The following is a 19,635-nucleotide window of genomic DNA, read 5'->3' on the forward strand; positions in this document are numbered from 1 at the left end:
TAAGTAATTGAAACGGTTTTGCTTTGCTCAAGCACACTTTGGTGTGTGTGGCGGAAAGATGCCGTTTTCACAGAGAAACTGCCGCAGTCTGAGTCTGCAGGAACTGACTCCCCTGGGTGGGAGTCTTCTTGAAAGTGGATCATGCCTGAAGTGGTAGTCATGCCTAGGTGAACCGTCGAGGGGAAAAGGGGTTTGGAGGAAGGTTTTCAGAAAGCTACCTGGCAGCATTAATAACAACCTGCTGCTGTATACATTGTCTGAAGACCTACACAATGAATGAAGGGAAAATGATATGTTACTATGTCATAAAATAAATAAAAGATTGGGTCGAGTTGTGATGAATGGTATAGACATAGTTTCTTTTCCCTTGGAAACCAGAATCTTGGAGGGTGTATATTAGAAATATATATATTTTATCATTACTTTGCAGAAGCATATTTTCTGGATGGTAGAAACTTGGACGTCTCTGTGCTTCTTTCTGTCAAGCATAGTGGAGAGACATTTCGTCCTTTCCGTCTTTCTCACGTACACACACACGTGCACACACATGAACCCAACAAACATATACCACTTATGGGAAAATATTTGCAGGAATATTGTCATTCGTGAATGCATGAACGAAACACAGAAAAGCCATTTATTAAAGGAGTATTCGCATATATACCATATCATGGGTAAAATAGCTACCGTATAACACAAGGAGCTCTGCTCGGTGTGTTCTGTGATGACTTACAGGGGTGGGATGGGGGAAGTGAGGGAGGTTCAAGAGGGAGGGGTTATATGTATACACATGGCTGATTCGCATTGTTGTCCAGCAGAAGCTAATACAATGTTGTAAAGCAATTATCCTCCAATTAAAAATAATATTTTTAAAAGGAGTATTAGAAATGACCATCCATATGGGTGTTGACCATACAGGTTGGATAAGGCTTGTCCTGCCCAGCTGGGGTGACATGTGACCCTGTCATGTATGCCGACGGGTGGGTGTTTGGCATAAACTGACTGTTCTTCGAGCCGCATTGGGGTTTTGCAGGTTGGAGAAGCTACTCCTCTGTGTGGCCCTCAGCATGCATTTGCTTTACTCCTCACTGCCTTGAATTCTCCTCCTCTTGTACGGATGAAAATTTAGCAAGGTGTAGGTGGGGAAGCACTAGCAACAAAGAGCTGGCGTTTTGTGTCCACCAGGGTGAGCCTGCCTCTCCCCGGTCCGTGCCCAGTTGTGTTTTCTGACTTTCCTTCCAGAGGTTCAATTCCTTAGAGGTTCACAAAGGCTTCTCACCTATATATCTTGGACCTCACAAGATTGCCATATGACCCTGAGCAGAGTTCCCTGTGCTGTGCAGCAGGTCCTTGTTGGTCATCCATTGCAAATACAGCAGTGTGGATTCACACAGCTTCCTAATGGGGAGTTCTCACGTGCCGTGTGGCTGGACATTCGTCTCGGTGGGGATTCCTGCTGGCTCCTAGCACGCCTGGTGATGAAAGGTCCTGCAGACCAGCACAGCCTGTGTGTCGACCTGTTTCGGATGCCAGACCTGCTTCTCTCACTCGCTGTCACGTCCCAGGGCCAGCGCACCAGCAGCGCAGTGTGGAGGAATTGTCACGTGGGTTTCCGGGGCGCCGAGACAGATACGGACCCCTCTTAGGCAGGCTATGAGACTGCGGACACAGGTCCCAAGCCCCCCGTGGATGTGACCTTCTGTTTCTTCATCCGTGAAGTAGGGAGTTGGGGTTAAATGATTTCTAAGGATCCATTCAGCCGTGATCATTTTCGATTCTCAGGGAGAGAAGCCAGGAGCTTAAATTCCCCATCCAGATTCCTGGGTTGTCTTGTTGCGGTCAGTTGCTACCGATATTCATGTGAGTGAAGACTTATATGTCTCTCTCACACACACACACACACACTTGTGTGTGTTATCTTTGAGATCCAATTATTGATAAAATGGGCTCTTGTCAGCAGACTTGGCTTTTCTGTTTGCAAGAGGTGCTTGAGGAGAAGGCAATGGCACCCCACTCCAGTACTCTTGCCTGGAAAATCCCATGGACGGAGGAGCCTGGTGGGCTGCAGTCCATGAGGTCGCTAAGAGTCGGACACGACTGAGTGACTTCCCTTTCACTTTCCACTTTCATGCATTGGAGAAGGAAATGGCAACCTACTCCAGTGTTCTTGCCTGGAGAATCCCAGGGACGGGGGAGCCTGGTGGTCTGCCATCTATGGAGTCGCACAGAGTCGGACATGACTGAAGCGACTTAGCAGCAGCAGCAGCAGCAGCAGCAGAGGTGCTTGATGCATTGCAAGCATGCTTGCCAGATACACCTACTTAGCTGTTCTGTGATCAAGTTAGCTGCTAGCAAATGAAGTTCTCTTGGGTGCAGCTTTACATGCCCCGTGTTATTTAAGGACTGTTAACAAAGTCCAGCCAGTGGGCTCTTAAACATATTTGGAGGCCATTCAAAATAAAATAACAATGGGACTTCCCTGGTGGTCCAGTGGTTAGGACTTTGCCTTCCAAGGCAGGGGGTGTGGGTTCCGTCCCTGGTTCAGGCAACTGAGGTTTCACATGCCTTGTGACTCAGCCAGAATAATAATAATGATAAAGTGTACAATTTTTTTAAGTAGAATAACTGGAAATTCAAGGAAAGTATTTAACACGTATATATACAGACACACCTGCATCTATATGTATACACGCATGCATGTTATATATGTATTCACACAAGTGTGTAAGTATATGTACTTATGCACACATAAGTGCATATGACTGATAGACATATAGGAATAAAGTAAAATTTTCATGTACAATAAATATCTGAACCCTATTGAGTAAATAACCTGTTTCTAAATATGGTTCGGCTGAGTAACAATCAGACAATATTCTGAGATACGGTATTTTCAAAAATTTGGGGTCACCTGCATTGTGCTAAAAGGGAGACGCTTAAAGCAGATGGTTTTCTCTTAGTTTACAGAGATGCTAACGCTCTTCTGAAAGTGTTAGTCGCTCAGTGCTTTCTGACCCATGGACTGGAGCCCCCCCACCAGGCTAGTGAATTCTCCAGGCCAGAATACTGGAGTGGGTTGCCAATCCCTTCTCCAGGGAGGGGATCTTCCCAACCCAGGGATCGAACCCAGGTCTCCCACATTGCAGATGGATTCTTTACTGTCTGAGCCACCAGGGAAGCCCTATCTGTATTTTAATATGTTTTCCCACACAGTTTCCCAGAGTTCAAAAGTGGCCCCTTATTTCATAAGCTTGAGGTTTGTTTTTGAGAGCCAGGATTTATATTTATCTCGGGGTACGGTTCCCTAGGCTGTTCTGTAGTCTTTAGTAACATTTCGTTCTTTAAAAAAAGAAAAAAAAAATCTGTGTTACTAATATTAGAACATTTTTATTAAAAACAGAGGGACTTCCCTGGCAGCCCAGTGGTTAAGACTCTCACCTTCAACTGCAGGCGGGAATAGGTTCGATCCCTGGTTGAAGAGTTAAGATCCCACATGCCAAGCTATATGGCCCCCCAAAATTTGAATATATAAAATATAAAAACATATGGAAGGCCTGGAAGGCAGAAGGAAGACAGTGAAAATGGTCCTCAGGATCACATCCAGAGAGAGCAGTGTGTCTCCTTTGGGACATGTGATCACACTTTATATACTTGATGTAAACAGCGTTGTTTTCCTTGTACACCTGTGATGCCTGGCACTCTTAAGATCCGGCCACCCAGTGGGAACACCGTGGACTTGTAGGGATGTGTTCCCAGTCTTTCCCAATGGAAAGTAATACCTCAGCAGGCATACGTGGTGAAATACTCCTGCTCTCATTCATTTCCTTAGGAGGACAGTCTGGACGTGGAATTGCCAAGCAGTCTTTTGGAAAAGATTTGGGAGTCCCCTGGTGGTCCAGGGGTTAAGAAACTGCCTTGCAATGCCGGGGGATGCGGGTTCGATCCCTGGTCGGGGGACTGAGTGCCACCTGCCTCAGAGCAACTAAACCTGTGCACCGCAATTGGAGGGCCCATGCACAGCGCTCGAAGATCCTGCATGCCACCACAAAGACTCCAGGCAGCCAAATAAATAAATTAAAAAAAAAAAATTCTTTTTTAAATCTGTGACTTGACAGGCAAATCTGTTTCATTGTTGACCTGCATTTCCTTGGTGACTAGCAGAGTTCTTTGTGTGTTATTATCTGCATGTTTGTATTTTTTCTTGTGTGCATTACAGTTTGTCTTCCTGCTGACAGTGGGGCCTTTTTTTTTTAAAAAATTTTATATTGGAGCATAGTTGATGATTCATAATGTGTTAGTTTCATGCATACAGCAGAGTGATTCGGTATACACGTTCGTGTGTCTGTTGTTTTTTCAAATTCTTTTTTCCCATTTAGGTTGCTGTAGAATACTGAACAGTTCCCCGGGCCTTACAGCAGGTCTCTGTCGGTTATCCGTTTAAATGTAGCTGTGTGTACATGTCCATCCCTACCTCCCAGTCGGTCTGTCCCCCTCCCACCCTTTCCCCCTGGTAAACCGAAGTTCGTTCTCTTAAGTCTGTGAGTCTGTTCTGTTTCGTAAATCAGTTTATTTGTACCGTTTTTATTTTAGATTCCATGTGTAAGCAGGATCATTTGTGAGATTTTTCTTTCTCTGTCTGACTGCAAATGGCGTCGTTTCATTAAACCAGATAATCTTCCGTTGTATATGTGTATCACATATATCCGTCAGTGGACATTCAGGGTGCTTCCATGTCTTGCCTGTTGTCAGTAGTGGGGCAATGAATATTGGGGTGTGTGTATCCTTTCAAATCATGTTTTTCTCTGGGTATATGCCCAGGAGTGGGATGACACGGTCATACACTAGCTTTTTTAGTTTTTGGAGGAACCTAAACACTGGTGGCTGGTTGTATGCGTGCATGCTCGGTTGTGTCCAAGTCTTTGCCACCCCATGGACTGTAGCCCACCAGCCTCCTCTGCCCATGGACTTTTCCAGGCAAGAATACTGGAGTGGGTTACCCTTTCCTACCCCAGGGGATGGTTGGTTAGGGTTAGATTTTTTTATTAAATTAAAGTAGAGTTGCTTTACAGTGTTTCAGGTGTACAGCAGAGGGATTCAGTTATACATAGAGAGTATTATAAGATACTGAATACAGTTTCCCTGTGCTATGCAGTAGGTCCTTGTTGTTTATGCTGGTGTGTATCTGTTAATCCCAAACTTCAAATTTATCCCCGCTGTGGCCTGTTGTAATCTTAGTTTTGTTTTGTATGTCTGTGAGTCTGTTTCTGTTTTATAAGTAAGTCTGTTTGTATCATTTTTTTAAGATTCTGCATATAAGTGATATCATATGGTATTTGTCTTTCTCTGGCATACTTATTTCATTTAGTACGTTAATCTCCAGATCCATCCATGTTGCTGCAAATGGCATCATTTCATTCTTTTATTCATGGCTAATATTCATGTGTGTGTGTGTGTGTGTGCGCCGTTCCCTCCTCCAAGGGAATCTTCCCGACCGAGGGATCGAACCTGTGTCTGTTGGCTTTTCCCTGGCTGGCCAGAGGTGATAGTGGGTGACAGGATATCTGAGCCAAGAGTCACCCTCCTCTGATTGTTGTCTAAAGGCCGTTCCGTCTTTTGTACGCAGACACCTGCTGGACTGTGTATTGTCCTCTGAACCATCCATTGCATCGTTCAAGCTGTTTGGATAACTTTTTTTAAAAAATCAGTGACTTTATTTTTGGCTACACTGGCTCTCTGTTGTTGCATGGGCTTTCTCTAGTTGCAGCGACGTGGGGGGCTACTCTCTAAGTGTGACACTTGGCTTCTCTTGTCGAGGAACCCCTGGGCTGAGTAGTTGTGGCCCCCCGAGACTCGTTGCCCCACGATGGCAAGTGAAATCTTCCGGGCCCCCCAGGGATTGAACCCGTGTCCCGGGCATAGGCGGGCGGATTCTTAACCCCCGGACCCAGCAGGAAAGACTTCACCTTACAACTGCCGCCTGCCCTTTACTTTTAGTATTTAATGCCGATATACAAGGGTACCTTTCTTAGGCTGTTTGAGTTGGCAGAACATTCAAGTTAACTCTCATTTCAGCAGACTGACTTCGCCAGACTGCTCAATATGTGAACGTTTCTTTTCTCAACATAATGCCTATTTTGGTTGGTTTTTCTGGCCTCCCCGTGTGGCTTGTGGCTTCTTGGTTCCCCGAGCAGGAATGAACCCAGGCCCTCTGCAGTCAAAGCACCGAGTCTGAACCACTGGACCACCAGGGAATTACCTGGCTTTTTTTTTTTTTACTTGTTTGTTTTAAACTAAATTCCCTAAGCTGGGTTAATATTTTATTAATCAGGAAGTGAGTGAAGTCGCTCAGTCATATCCGACTCTTTGCGACCCTGTGGACTGTAGCCCACCAAGGTCCTCTGTCCATGGGATTTTCTCCAGGCAAGTGTACTAGAGTGGGTTGCCATTGCCTTCTCCAGGGGATCTTCCCAACCCAGGGATTGAAGCCAGGTCTCCCGCATTGTAGGCAGATTCTTTACCCATCTGAGCCACCAGGGAAGTCAATTAAGCTGGAAGTGGAGAACAAACCTGCCCACTTGCGGGGTCCCGGGGGGTGACTGGTGATCTGATGTCTTCGTCCAGTTACCGAACCCTTTGAGCTGCTGTCTCTGGGCTCACGAGCAGGACAGTTGCAGAGTCCGGCCCCCGCTAGACGACAGGGGACGCTGGGGAACTTGGGGGAGGAAGTCGGTGGTCTCCTGTAGACCGGCCATGGAACCCAGAAGGGACCTTTCTCCTGAGGACACAGCAAGAGAAACACGCCTAGGGAACTCAGCTCTCAGCGCAGCCGCCTGGATGGGGTGGGGCCGGCTGCAATGGCAAGGTCTAGAGCAGACGCACCTCCTGCGCGCTGAGCGCGTGCTGGGTGTGTGTGCAGAACCATCCCGTCCCGCACGTCAGGCAGTAGGTGACAGCCCCTCTTGCACTTACGCTCTGCCTGCTGGCTGGCCACTGCCATCTCGTGGGGTCTCCTCTAACAGCCCTCAGGTCGTCTCAACACAAGACAGCTCTTCCCGTGGACGGAAGGCTATGCATTGTGTATGCATGTCCGAGGCTCATTTGATGGCTCAGGTCAGAAGAACGTTTCAGGACAAAGCAGCAGACACATGGCTGGCTCATTTATTGGGAATTTGGTTATTGTAACACCCATGAGCTTTAATTATGGCCTAGATATATATATGCATGTACAATATACATCATAAAGCTTCAGCTTCCCTGGTGGCTCAGATGGTCAAGCATCTGCCTGCAATGTGGGAGACCCTATCCCTGGGTTGGGAAGATCCCCTGGAGAAGAGAACGGCTACCAAAGCATTGATGCTTTGGAACTGTGGTGTTGGAGAAGACTCTTGAGAAGTCCCTTGGACTGCAGGGAGATCCAACCAGTCCATCCTGAAGGAAATCAGTCCTGAATATTCATTGGAAGGACTGATGCTGAAGCTTCAATACTTTGGCCATCTGATGCAAAGAGCTGATTCATTAGAAAAGACCCTGATGCTGGGAAAGATTGAAGGCAGGAGGAGAAGGGGACAACAGAGGATGAGTTGGTTGGATGGTATTCCTGACTCAATGGACATGACTTTGAGCAAGCTCCAGGAGTTGGTGATGGACAGGGAGGCCTGGCCTGCTATAGTCCATGGGGGTCACAACGAGTCAGACACGACTGAGCGACTTCACTTTCATTTTCATATGCATGTACAGAATGCCTGCGTGTGTTTTCCCAGGGTGTGTGTGTGTATGTGTGTGTGTATGCATGTTAAGTATGTGTTAGAGAAAGCTAGAACTGGATATGGAAATGGATGAAAAGTGAAAGTGTTTGTCACTCAGTTGTGTCCGACTCTTTGCAACCCCATGGACTATAGCATACCAGGCTCCTCCTTCCATGGGATTTTCCAGGCAAGGGTACTGGAGTGAGTTGCCATTTCCTTCTCCCTCCCCAGAAAAGGTTTTATCCCTTTGTATATGGCAATTTCCTGAAATAAGTCCCATAAAAATACTGTTTCAATGTGAAATGAGTATTTCTCCATATCACCGTGAGTATTTTCACACCCATGTTTTGTTTAATGTTTGTGTGAATTGTATTTTGCCCCCACATGGCAGCGTGTGTGCCCGTGTGTGTGTGTGCCGTGTGTGTGCCTCCTCTTCTCTGGTATGACATGCCAGAGTACCGCCTCGTGTGTTTGCACCTCATGTCTGCCAGTTTGCAATTGCAGCGGGGACTGGCGTGGGCAGACATGGGTGGATTTAATTCCTTAAAGTCATTGAAGGGAAGTTACCCATGCCCTTGATGGCAGGGCGCAGTCGGTTTGGGGAGGAGAGAGTTCCCTGGAACCCTTGGCTCATTCTTCTTCCTTGCTTCCCCTAGACAAGCAGATGGTCAGCGTTCGGAGAACCACCCAGGAGCACCGCGGGACCCCCGGCAAACCTCTGAACCCCCTGGCGGCAGGGAAGGGCCTGAGGTGTCCCTGGAGGCCCGTGGCCGGGCGGGCACTCTCCCTCGCGATTACCGGTACCCAGAGCCGCGCACACCCCTGGAGCCACCCGCCCGGGGGCAGGAGCCCCGGCCCCTGAGCGCCGCTGCGCCGGCCCGGAGACCCACCCTACAGAGGCCACAGCCGCCCAAGCGTGAGCTCCGGCCGCCGCCAGGGGACACGCCCGGCCGGCCTCACACCTCCGTGGCCTCCTCGGAGGCAGTGGACACGCGGAGCACGCGGTGTGTGGAGGAGCCCACGGCCCGGCCCCGGCGGGAGGTGCTGCTCCCTGCCCCGTTCCGGCCCCTGCAGACCTTTGCCATGGACACCTCGCGCTCGCCGTCCCCGCAGTTCGCCCCGCAGAAGCTGACGGACAAGCCCCCTCTGCTCATCCAGGATGAGAATGCTGCCAGGTAATATCTCTCCCTACCTTCTTGCCCTGTTTAGGGCTCCCTGCAACTGCGGGAGGGTCCCGTGCATCCTCCCTGGGTGTGAACATGCGTCCCCGCTTCGCCCCGCTCCCTGGCGGCCTTGACCTCGCTCCCCAGGCTGGGACCTGGGACTAACACGGAGAGGACCCCCACAACCTCCCACCCCCTCCAGTGGTCACTTGGATTTTTAACTTGCTGTCGACTTTCCGGCCCCCCAAGGGCCAGAGGGTCAGCATGAGGGTCACAGTTCACTTGCTCAGTCGTGTCTGACTCTTTGAGACCTCATGGACTGTAGCACGCCAGGCCTCCCTGTCCATCACCAACTCCTGGAGTTTACTCAAACTCATACCCACTGAGTCAGTGATGCCATCCAACCATCTCATCCTCTGTCATCCCCTTCTCCTCCTGTCTTCAATCTTTCCCAGCGTCAGGGTCTTTTCCAATGAGTCAGCTCTTTGCATCAGGTGGCCAGAAAGTATTGGAGTTGCAGCTTCATCATCAGTCCTTCCAATGCATTTTCAGGACGGATCTCCTTTAGGATGGACTGGTTGGATCTCCTTGCAGTCTAAGGGACTCTCAAGAGTCTTCTCCAACACCACAGGTCAAAAGTTAATGACAATGCAATAAAACCTGTTGCTCAGTTGCACCCTGTGGGGCTAGCCGCTAGTACCCTGGACAGCACAGAGTATGGCTGTTTCCATTGTCCCAGGAAAGTTCTGTTGCATCTCCCCGCTGTACAGTCTTGACTCTACCCGTTTGAGATGCTTGCCTTTTTGGTGGTGTTGGGTCTTCCCTGTGGTCACGCTTGCTTTCTCTAGCAGCAGCGAGCAGGGGCTTCTCTTGTCATGGAATTCGAGCTCGGTAGTTGCCGCGTCCCGGCTTTGTTTCTCAAAGGATGTGTGATCTCCGTGGACCAGGATTCGAACTTGTGTCTCCTGCATCGGCAGGTGGATTCTTTTACCACTGAGCCACTGGGGAGGTCCATGAACTTTATTTTATCCCCAAAGACAGTGCCACATGGACATTAACTGATAGCATCCTGAGTTTCCCCATGGGTGGAACGACAAGTGCAGCTTCATCTGGGGGTCAGCATCGCCCTCAGTCATTCTGAATGCAGCTGGCACTTAGAGATCCTTTTTACTGGGCATATTGAGGAGCTCGGAAAGGGAGGAGAAACGATGCTGTGGTTTGGGTGGAGGGTGGAGTGTGTGGGAATGTTGTCGATGAGCTGACATGGGCCTCTTGGTCCTCGGGCCCTGGTCTGGGACTTGGGCTCCTCCGAGGAACGTGAGTGAGTGTGTGTTCGGTACTCCTGACCTCTGTTGACTTTAGGAAGTGGGGAGGGGGCGTTTCATTTTTTTCTTGCCCCGAGAGAGTGTGGATTTTCTCACTCTTGTCTTTTCCAAGAGTCTGAGAGGAGTTTCCACAAGCAGTGGCAATACTTCCTGACAGTACTGAGTGGGGGCGTCTTGATGCATCCACTGGGCTCCCGTCGTGTATGTCATTTTTGGGGACCACAGAGGTTTTCTTGAACCAGCGTCCTTTCCTGCACTGGCCATTGTAGAAGGCCGGGTTCTGGTCAAAGGAGCACAGTGGTGGGGCAGATGGTAACCATGCCACTCAGGAGTTTCCTACCAAGAAAGGTGGCTTACCCTGTACCGAGTTCAGTGTCCCCGTCCCCAGGGCCGATGTTACAGGTTGGTGGCAGCCTGAGAGAGTAGAATGCCTTTGAGATCCACCATGAACTCTGAGCCAGGGTTCATGAATGGAGACCTGCTCCATGCCTGTCATCAACTACCAACCAGACGGGGAGTAAAACACATCGGACAGGGCCTGCAAGCTGCCTGGTGTTTGTGCAGAGCTCAGAGACGCTTGGGGTTCCCCTGGTGGCTCAGACAGTAAAGAGTCCGCCTGCAGTGTGGGAGATGTGGGTTCGATCCCTGGATCGGGAAGATTCCCCCCAGAAAAGGAAATGTAACCCACTCCAGTATTCTTGCCTGGAGAATCCCATGGATAGAGGAACCTGGCGGGCTACAGTCCATGGGGTCGCAGAGAGTCGGACTGAGCGACTAACATAGACAGACACAGACACTCTTCTTTTGTCTGTGTACCTGCTGACTGACTTCTTGAGTGCTGCCTCATCTCCCTCCATATCCCATATCTCTCCCCTTGCAGTTACCTCTACTTGGGGAGCCAGCCAGGGCACAGAGCAGCTCCTTTGTCCTGAGACATGCCTTCTCGAATTCAGCAAGCGGGCCGTGCAGTCTTGTTGTGTGCCAGTCCAAGGCAGGGATGCAGAGAGCAGGAAAGTGCAGCCTTCCCACCCTGGGGGGATTTTAGAGAGTAGTCACTCACTCGGAATAAAAAAATGCATCCACTCTGGTTCCGAAAGCGGGAAGCTTCCTTTGAAATCTTGGACATTCTGAGGTTGGTTTCTGTGTTTGCTACAAGGTGGGGACCCTGCCCAGCAGCAGGTGCGAGCCTGAGATTTGACGGCTCACAAAAGCATTGGCAGGAGTTTTCTTGGAGCCTGTTTGTGGGTTTGGAGTGTGTGTGTCTGTGAGGAGGGACCCAGGAGGACCTCTTCAGGGTCATTGAGTCACCTCGGGCATCTCAGGCTATGAGAATCTGCCCGTGGGTAGTGTGGTTTATCAGACTTAGGGTGGCATGCCAGGGGCTTCCCTCATAGTCAGTAAAGAATCTGCCTGCAATGCAGGAGACCTGGGTTCCATCCCTGGGCCAAGAAGATCCCCTGGAGGAGGGCATGGCAACCCATTCCACTATTCTTGCCTGGAGGAATCCCAGGGACAGAGGAGCCTGGAGGGCTACAGTCCACGGGGTCGCAGAGAGTCGGACATGACTGAGTGACTAGAGAGAGTGAGACAGTGGCATGCCGGCTGAGGATTCTCTCGGGACTGGGTGCTGCTGGGGACCGGGCCCTCTGGGCAGAACCGTCCAGACTCACTTGGATGGAGCCTGGACAGTGGCCAGGGCCCAGCCCACATTGCGTCCTCCGCGCCCCCGGGTCCTGCTTCTCGGCAGGAATGGATGCGACCGGGTGGCTGTAAGGTCTGGTCTGCTGTGTGGTTTGTCTTTATGTAGAGGGAGCAGCAGAGAAGGCAATGGCACCCCACTCCAGTACTCTTGCCTGGAAAATCCCATGGACGGAGGACCCTGGTGGGCCGCAGTCCATGGGGTCGCTAAGAGTCAAACACGACTGAGCGACTTCACTTTCACTTTTCACTTTTATGCACTGGAGAAGGAAATGGCAACCCACTCCAGTGTTCTTGCCTGGAGAATCCCAGGGACGGGGGAGCATGGTGGGCTGCCATCTATGTGGTCGCACAGAGTCAGACACGACTGAAGCGATTTAGCAGCAGCAGCAGCAGCAGCAGAGGGAGCAGCTCATCAAACTTCCTGAACGTGGAAGTCTGCACGGGTTTCAAGAGGAGAGGTAGTTGTGGTCAGGAATGACCTGGAAGACCTGCTTTGTCAGAAAGGGTATCACAGGCTGCAGAGGATTTGTTTCTATTGCTTTGTTTTTTTTTTTTCCCCCAATCAAGTTTCCCCACAAAACAAGGGCTGGTGTGGAGATGTAAATACATGCTGAGTAGGGCTTCCCTGGTGGCTCAGCTGGTAAAGAATCCTTCTACAACGTGGGAGACCTGGGTTCGATCCCTGGGTTGGGAAGGTCCCCTGGAGAGGGGAAAGGCTACCCACTGCAGTGTTCTGGCCTGGAGAATCCCAGGGACTGTGTAGGCCAAAGGATCTCAAAGAGTTGGACTTGCACTTTCACTTTCACTCACTCCAGTATTCTTGGGCTTCCCTTGTGGCTCAGATGGTAAAGAATTCGCCTGCAATGTGGGAGACCCGGGTTCGATCCCTGGGTTGGGAAGATCCCCTGGAGAAGGAAAAGTCTATCCACTCCGATATTCTGGCCTGGAGAATTCCATGGACTGTATAGACATGGGGTCGCAAAGAGTCGGACACGACTGAGCGACTTTCACTTCACTTCACTAAGTCACTAGTAGGTGGGGAGGGTTTCTACGCGTGGAGGGAAGAGCATGCAATGAAGAGGGGTCTTGCGTATGTTTTCCTGCTTGGGTGCGATGCTGGAATTTTCCTTCTCAAGTTGAACACCTTGAGGCAGAGGAGGGTCAAGAGACCCAAGTTGAGGGGCCAGGGGCAGGAACTCCTAGATCTTGTCTCCCCAGTCCTGGAACCTGTGACGTGCATAGGCCCATCTTTTGAGCTGGGCTTCTCTGTCTGGAAGGCCCCCCCTCCCCCCACCATGGGACCAGCCGATTTGCTCATCTGAGTTCTGATCATTGAGCCGTGCCTGGGGCCACGACGTGTCTCCAGTGGATGACCCTTGTCTTGGCAGAATCGAGCGGGTGATGGACAACAACACCACAGTGAAGATGGTGCCCATCAAGATAGTGCATTCGGAGAGCCAGCCGGAGAAGGAGAGCCGCCAGGCACTGGCCTGCGTCCCCGAGCCACCTCCGCTGCCCCGGGGCCTCGAGCGGGACCAGATCAAGACACTCAGCACGTCCGAGCAGTCCTACTCACGCTTCTGCCCCTACAGCCGCCAGGGTGCCGAGCCCCAGCCTGCCACCGGCGCCCCGGGCCCCCCCGCCAAGGAAGGCCGGGCCTCCCCTCCCGCGCTGAGCTACGTGAAGGCCAAAGACAGGACCGCCGACGACCTCAAGTCAGAGGAGCTGGCCCGCGAGATCGCGGGCAGGGATAAGTCGCTGGCGGACATCCTGGACCCCGGCGTGAGGATGAGAACCACCATGGACCTCATGGAGGGCATCTTCCCCAAAGACGAGCACCTCCTGGAAGGCGCACAGCAACGGAGGAAGCTGCTGCTCAAGGGGCCCTCGCCCAGGACGGCGGAGGAGAGGTGAGTACACCACCCCACCCACCTCCGCCCCGTCCTTCCCTGTGTGCGGTTCTAACCATTCTGGGGACCGTGACGTCAGTTGGGCAAAGAGGGAAAAGGCATGTTTCTAGCAATGCCCGTGGGGCTTTTTCTCTGCTGTCTGCCCTTGGGACACTTGGCAATGTTGGAGACGCTTCTAGTTGTTGCCCCTGGGTGAGTGGAGGTCAGGGATGGTGCTCATCGACCTACGAGGCACAGGACGACCCCCCCCCCCCCCCAACAAACAGCGGTCCAACGCCAAAGGTCACTAGTGCTGAGGTGCAGAGGCTTCTTACAGAGAAGTGAGAGCTGAGGCTACAGAGGATACGTGTTTACACAAGAGGCCTTCTGTTATGTATTTAGCTGAGGGGGTGAATTTGCTGTAATTCGGTCGCACAGAGTCGGATACAACTGAAGTGACTTAGCAGCAGCAGCAGCAGCATTCTGTATAGAGGGCTGGGGAGGAGCTTCCCTGGTGGCTTAGACGGTAAAGAATCCACTTGCAATGGGGGAGACCTGGGTTTGATCCCTGGGTTGGGAAGATCCCCTGGAGAAGGGAATGGCCACCCACTCCAGTATTCTTGCCTGGAGAATCCCATGGACAGAGGAGCCTGGCAGGCTACAGTCCATGGGGTCGCAAACAGTGGGACATGACTGAGCTGCTTTCACTTAACATTCACATTTGGAGGCTGGAAGTCACAGATGGCAGTGACATTTCTTGCTTGTTGTTACGACCGGAGATATTATCATTTCAGAGTACTCCAGGGGATCTTTGGTTGGGAAGATCCCCTGGAGAAGGGAATGGCCACCCACTCCAGTATTCTGACCTGGAGCATCACACAGAGGAGCCTGGTGGGCTACACTCCCCGGGGGTCGCCAAGAGTAGGATGCGACTGAGTGACTAAGAGTTTCATGTGTTTCGTTCTGTAAAGGACCCTCTCTAGCATCTTGTATTCAGTCACCTGCCCACAGAAGTACACCTGCTTACATCTGTCCTGTTGGTGCACGTGGTCTCGGTGAGCATCGCTCATTGATAGTAGGCAGGAGCACGAACGTCGTGTAGCAGACAGGGGCTCAGAGGCCACAAATGTGGCTGCTGGTGGAAGGATGCCCAGTCAACTTGGGGCCTGTGGCCACACTTAGAGTGGCAACAGACAGCTCCCCATAGACCTCAGGCTCCCTGAGAAAATGATCTGTGCCCTCCTCCCCTGCAGGTGGGGCTTTGGGTACCATTGGCAGGGGGTTCTAGTTCTCGGTGGCTTCCCTGGTAGCTCAGACTGTAAAGCATCTGCCTGCAATGTGTGAGACCCAGGTTCGATCCCTGGGTTGGGAAGATCCCCTGGAGAAGGAAATGGCATCCCACTCCAGTATTCTGGCCTGGAAAATCCCATGGACAGAGGAGCCTGGGGGGCTACAGTCCGTGGGGTTGCTAAGAGTCTGACACAACTGAGCAACTTTGTAGTTCTGGCCTCAGCACCTGCCCTTTCCACACTTTCGTTTGCTTGGTTGATTGATTTTTTTTGGCATACCCCATAGCATGTGGGGTCTTTACTTCCCGACTAAGGGATCAAACTCTTGTCCCCTGCGTTGGAAGGCAGAGTCTTAGCCACCAGCGAAGCCCACTCTGTCCCTGCTTCCGCTGTCTCCTCTCTTCTGGCTCGTGTCCTTTCATCAGCCCCATGGTTCGCAGGTTCCAGCCCAGGTTTCAGGTGCGTCTGTGGGCACATGATTGGAGCTAATGTGGACGTTCTGCCGTTTTGTTCCCTAGGAGGGAGGAGAGCAGCGTGCTGGCAGCCGCACCCTTGGCCACCAACTCCGCCTACTACAGCACGTCAGCCCCCAAGGCGGAGCTGCTGATAAAGATGAAGGACCTGCAGGAGCAGCAGGAGCCAGAGGAGGACTCGGGCAGTGACTTGGACCACGACCTGTCAGTCAAAAAGGTAGGGAGGCCGAAATCCGGATGAGAAGGTGCTGGTGGGAGGCAGGTGGTGGCCCTGGGGCCCACCCCCAGCCTGGCCCTGCACCATGCACCATTGGTGCTGGGCGCGATGCTGACATCTGGCCCTGCGTGTGAAGCCTTTTGTGGAAGAGGCTTCTGTCCTATCTACCTCCATGCTGTCGCTCTGTCATAAGATCCAGTGTCAAGAGAATTGGTGGCCACCAGTCTCTTTCATTTTAAGCTCAACTGATAATATTGTCTCTTCTATCCCAGTTGAAACCCAAGGGGCTTAACTATATCACCTTCAGCAGGGTCCATACCGTCTCTGAGTACCAATTTCAAATTCCTGTGATCAGGTGATAAATTCAACAGCAGGTCGTAAAGGGCTGTGTTAACCAAAAAGCAGCCCTTGTTCAACTCCAGAAACTAACCAGGCCCTTGGGGATACAGCAGCAACACGCAAATAGTCATTCCTTCCCTGAAGGCACTGTGTTTTCGCAGCACAAAAACAAACACACGATACAGGGCCCATGGGCCACACCCAGCCCCCCAACCTGCTGTTGTCAATAAAGTTTTATTTAAAGACAGTCAATTCATTCATTTACATACGGCCTCTACATATTGTATTATATATGGCCTTTACATATTGCATTACGTTTACGATACTGGAAGCGATGTTCAGTAGTGGCTGTGTGGCCTCTGAAGTCTAAAATATTCACTGTGGCTCTTTACAGAATACGTTTGCACACATATAATCGGTCAGAAAAGGAAAACAGTGAAGGCGTACAGAGATAAAAGGAGTGTGATTGTAGAGAAGGCTCTGATGAGGTCATGATGCAGAAAAATCTGGAGGGACACGAGGGAGTGTCCGGTTCTGTCAGGGACTGGGTTGGGGGCGGGGGGTGGGGCCACCACGTACAAAGGCCCTGGGGTAGGAGATATGTGACATGTTGGGAAGGCAGCAGAGACCACTGGCTGGAACACTGTGGAAAGAAGGAGGGGCGGTTGTAGATGCAGGTCAGGGAGCCAGAGGGTGGACCAGGAGGAAGGGGGATGGGAGGTGAGGTCAGGGAGCAGTGGCTGAAGCTGTGTGCACAAGAAGGAGGGAGGATGGAACAGGAGGTCAGGGCCTTGTGGCGGGAGCTCCATGGAGATTTGAGGGGCGAATTGGAGATAACAGTCTGGGACCTGTGGCTGCAGCTGTGTGGACAGGGAGGAAGATGATGATTGGAGAGGACGTCAGGAACTAGTGACTGGAGACGTGTGGATAAAGAACAAGACTGGAGAGATGGTCAGGCTGCTTGAGCCTCAGCTGTGTAGATGAGGAGGGACGATTGGCCATAACGTCGTAAGACAAGTGGCTGGGCCCATGTGAACAGGGATGCAGAGGTTTGGAGAGGAAGTCAGAGACCAGTTGGCTGGAGCCGTGTGGACACGGAGCTGGAGGATTGGAAAGGAAGTTGAGGACTGGTGGCTGGAGCTCTCTGTACGAGGAGGAAGAGGATTGTAGACAACTGTCAGGGACAGGGTGCCAGAGCCCTGTGATCAAGAATGAGGAGGATTGCAGTTCAGGTCGGTGACCACTAGATGGAGCTGTGTAGACAAAGGGGAATGAGACATAAAGTGAGTTGCTGGAGCTGTGTGAACAAGGATGATTGGAGATGTGGCCAGACCAGTGGCTGGGGCCTTGTGGACAAGGAGGAGGAGGACCGCAGAGGAGGTCAGGGACTTGTGTCTGGAGATGTTTCGACAAGCAGGTGGAAGGATTTGCAATCAATAGTCAAGGGGGACCAGTGGCTGCTGCTGTGTGAAGAAGGGTGAGGCGGGTTGGAGATAAAGTTGGGACAAAGTGGCTGGACCTGGGTGTGCAAGGAGTAGAAAGACTGGAGATGAAGTCAGCAAAAACGAGGCCAGTTCAGTTCAGTCGCTCAGTCGTGTCCAACTCTTTGCAACCCCATGAATTGCAGCACGCCAGGCCTCCCTGTCCATCACCAACTCCCAGAGTTCACCCAAACCCATGTCCATCGAGTTGGTGATGCCATCCAGTCATCTCATCCTCTGTCGTCCCCTTCTCCTGCCCCCAATCCCTCCCAGCATCAGAGTCTTTTCCAATGAGTCAACTCTTCGCATGAGGTGGCCAAAGTACTGGAGTTTCAGCTTTAGCATCATTCCTTCCAAAGAAATCCCAAGGTTGATCTCCTTCAGAATGGACTGGTTGGGCCTCCTTGCAGTACAAGGGACACTTAAGAGTCTTCTCCAACACCACAGTTCAAAAGCATCCATTCTTTGGCAGTTCAGGTCAGTGACCACTAGATGAAGCTGTGTAGACAGAGAGAAAGGGGAATGAGGGACCAGTGGCTGGAGCTGCGGACAAGGAAGAGAGGGATTGGAGAGGAGATCATTGACTTGTGGCCGAAGTGTGGACAAGAAGGAGGAGAGCTAGAGAGGAGGTCAGGCACCAGTGGCTTGGCCTGTGTTGAGAAGGCATAGGAAAGATTGAAGGACTTGTCTGGGGAGGTATGTGGAGAAGAGGACGGAGACTGGAGAGAAGGTCAGGGACTCGTGGCTGTATCTTTGTGGACACGGAGAAAGAGGCTTGCAGATGAGGTCAGGGACCGGTCACTGGAGTGGCGTGGACTTGGGGCAGCATTGTAGAGGAAGTCAAGGACAGGTGGCCAGAGATGTCTGTACAGGTAGGAGGACCTCTGGTGACAAAGTCAGGGACTGGTGGCTGGAGCTGTGTGGACGAGGATGAGCAGAACTGCAGTTAGATCAGCGACCACTACAAGGACCTGTGTGGAAGAGACAACGTGTTGTGGGAGACAAGGTCAGAGACAACGCATGGAGTTAAGTGCACAGGGCAGTGGGTCTGTGAGGTCGCCAGGGACCTCTGGGTGCCGCTTTTGTGAATACCAGAAGGTCAGGAACCATTGGCTGGAGCTGTATGGACAGGGTTTGATAAAATGGGAAGGAGGGCCAGGACCAGTGGCTTTGAGTTATTAGAGATGGAGTAAGAATAGATTATGGGCTTCTCATGTAGCTCAGTTGGTAAAGAATCCGCCTACAATGCAGGAGACCCGGGTTCGATTCCTGGGTTGGGAAGATCCCCCGGAGAAGGAAATGGCAACCCACTCCCGTATTCTTGCCTGGAGAATCCCCATGGACTGTAGCCTGCCAGGCTCCTCTGTCCATGGAATTGCAAGAGTCGGACATGACTTAGCGACTAAACCACCACCACCAAGAATAGATTGGAGAGGTCAGAGGTATGTAGACTAGGGTGATGGAAAATTTGAGACAAGGTCAGCGACTTGTGCCTGGCTCTCTTTGCAGAGGAGGAAGAGGATGGTAGATGAGGTCAGGAACCAGTGAGTTGGAGCTGTGTGGATTCGGCACAGGAGGCTCGCAGAGGAGGCCATGAAACATGGTTGGGGCTCAGTGTTCGGGGAGGAAATGATTCGTAGTCAAGGCAAGGACTGGTGGCTGGACCGCTGTGGGCAAAGATGAGGACAGCTGCACTTCGTGCCTTTGACCACTAGATGGCGATGTGGGGGAAAAGGGATGCCCATGAGAGATAAGGTGAGGGACCCTTGATGGGAGCTTTGTGTTCAAGGAGGAGGTTGATTGACAGGTGGCCAGGGACCTATAGATGCAGCTGTGCAAACACAAGGAGTAGTCACAGAGCGCAGTTAGGGGATCAGTGGCTGGAGCTGTGTGGACAAGCAGGAGGAAGATTGGAGAGTAGGTCAGGCACTGGCCACGGAAGCTGTGTGAAGAGGGGGAAGAAAAAGGGGGGGAAGTTAGTCACACAGTCATGTCTGACTCTTTGTGACCCCA

At 51.6% G+C, this 19,635-nt stretch overlaps 1 protein-coding gene across 7 annotated transcripts in view; it reads left to right on the plus strand.

Moving 5' to 3' along the window:
- SHROOM2 (shroom family member 2) overlaps positions 1–19,635 on the plus strand; it is a 152,797-nt gene that overhangs the window by 111,979 nt on the left and 21,183 nt on the right. For all 7 annotated transcript variants that reach the window (XM_044937498.2, XM_044937497.2, XM_025277277.3 and 4 more), the window contains 3 exons: positions 8,402–8,920; positions 13,323–13,844; positions 15,631–15,802. In XM_044937498.2, coding sequence (XP_044793433.2) covers positions 8,402–8,920; positions 13,323–13,844; positions 15,631–15,802 — 1,213 coding nt within the window. The remainder of the gene's footprint in view (positions 1–8,401; positions 8,921–13,322; positions 13,845–15,630; positions 15,803–19,635) is intronic.

Source organism: Bubalus bubalis, chromosome X (assembly GCF_019923935.1).
Source record: "Bubalus bubalis isolate 160015118507 breed Murrah chromosome X, NDDB_SH_1, whole genome shotgun sequence".
Classification (NCBI taxonomy): domain Eukaryota; kingdom Metazoa; phylum Chordata; class Mammalia; order Artiodactyla; family Bovidae; genus Bubalus; species Bubalus bubalis.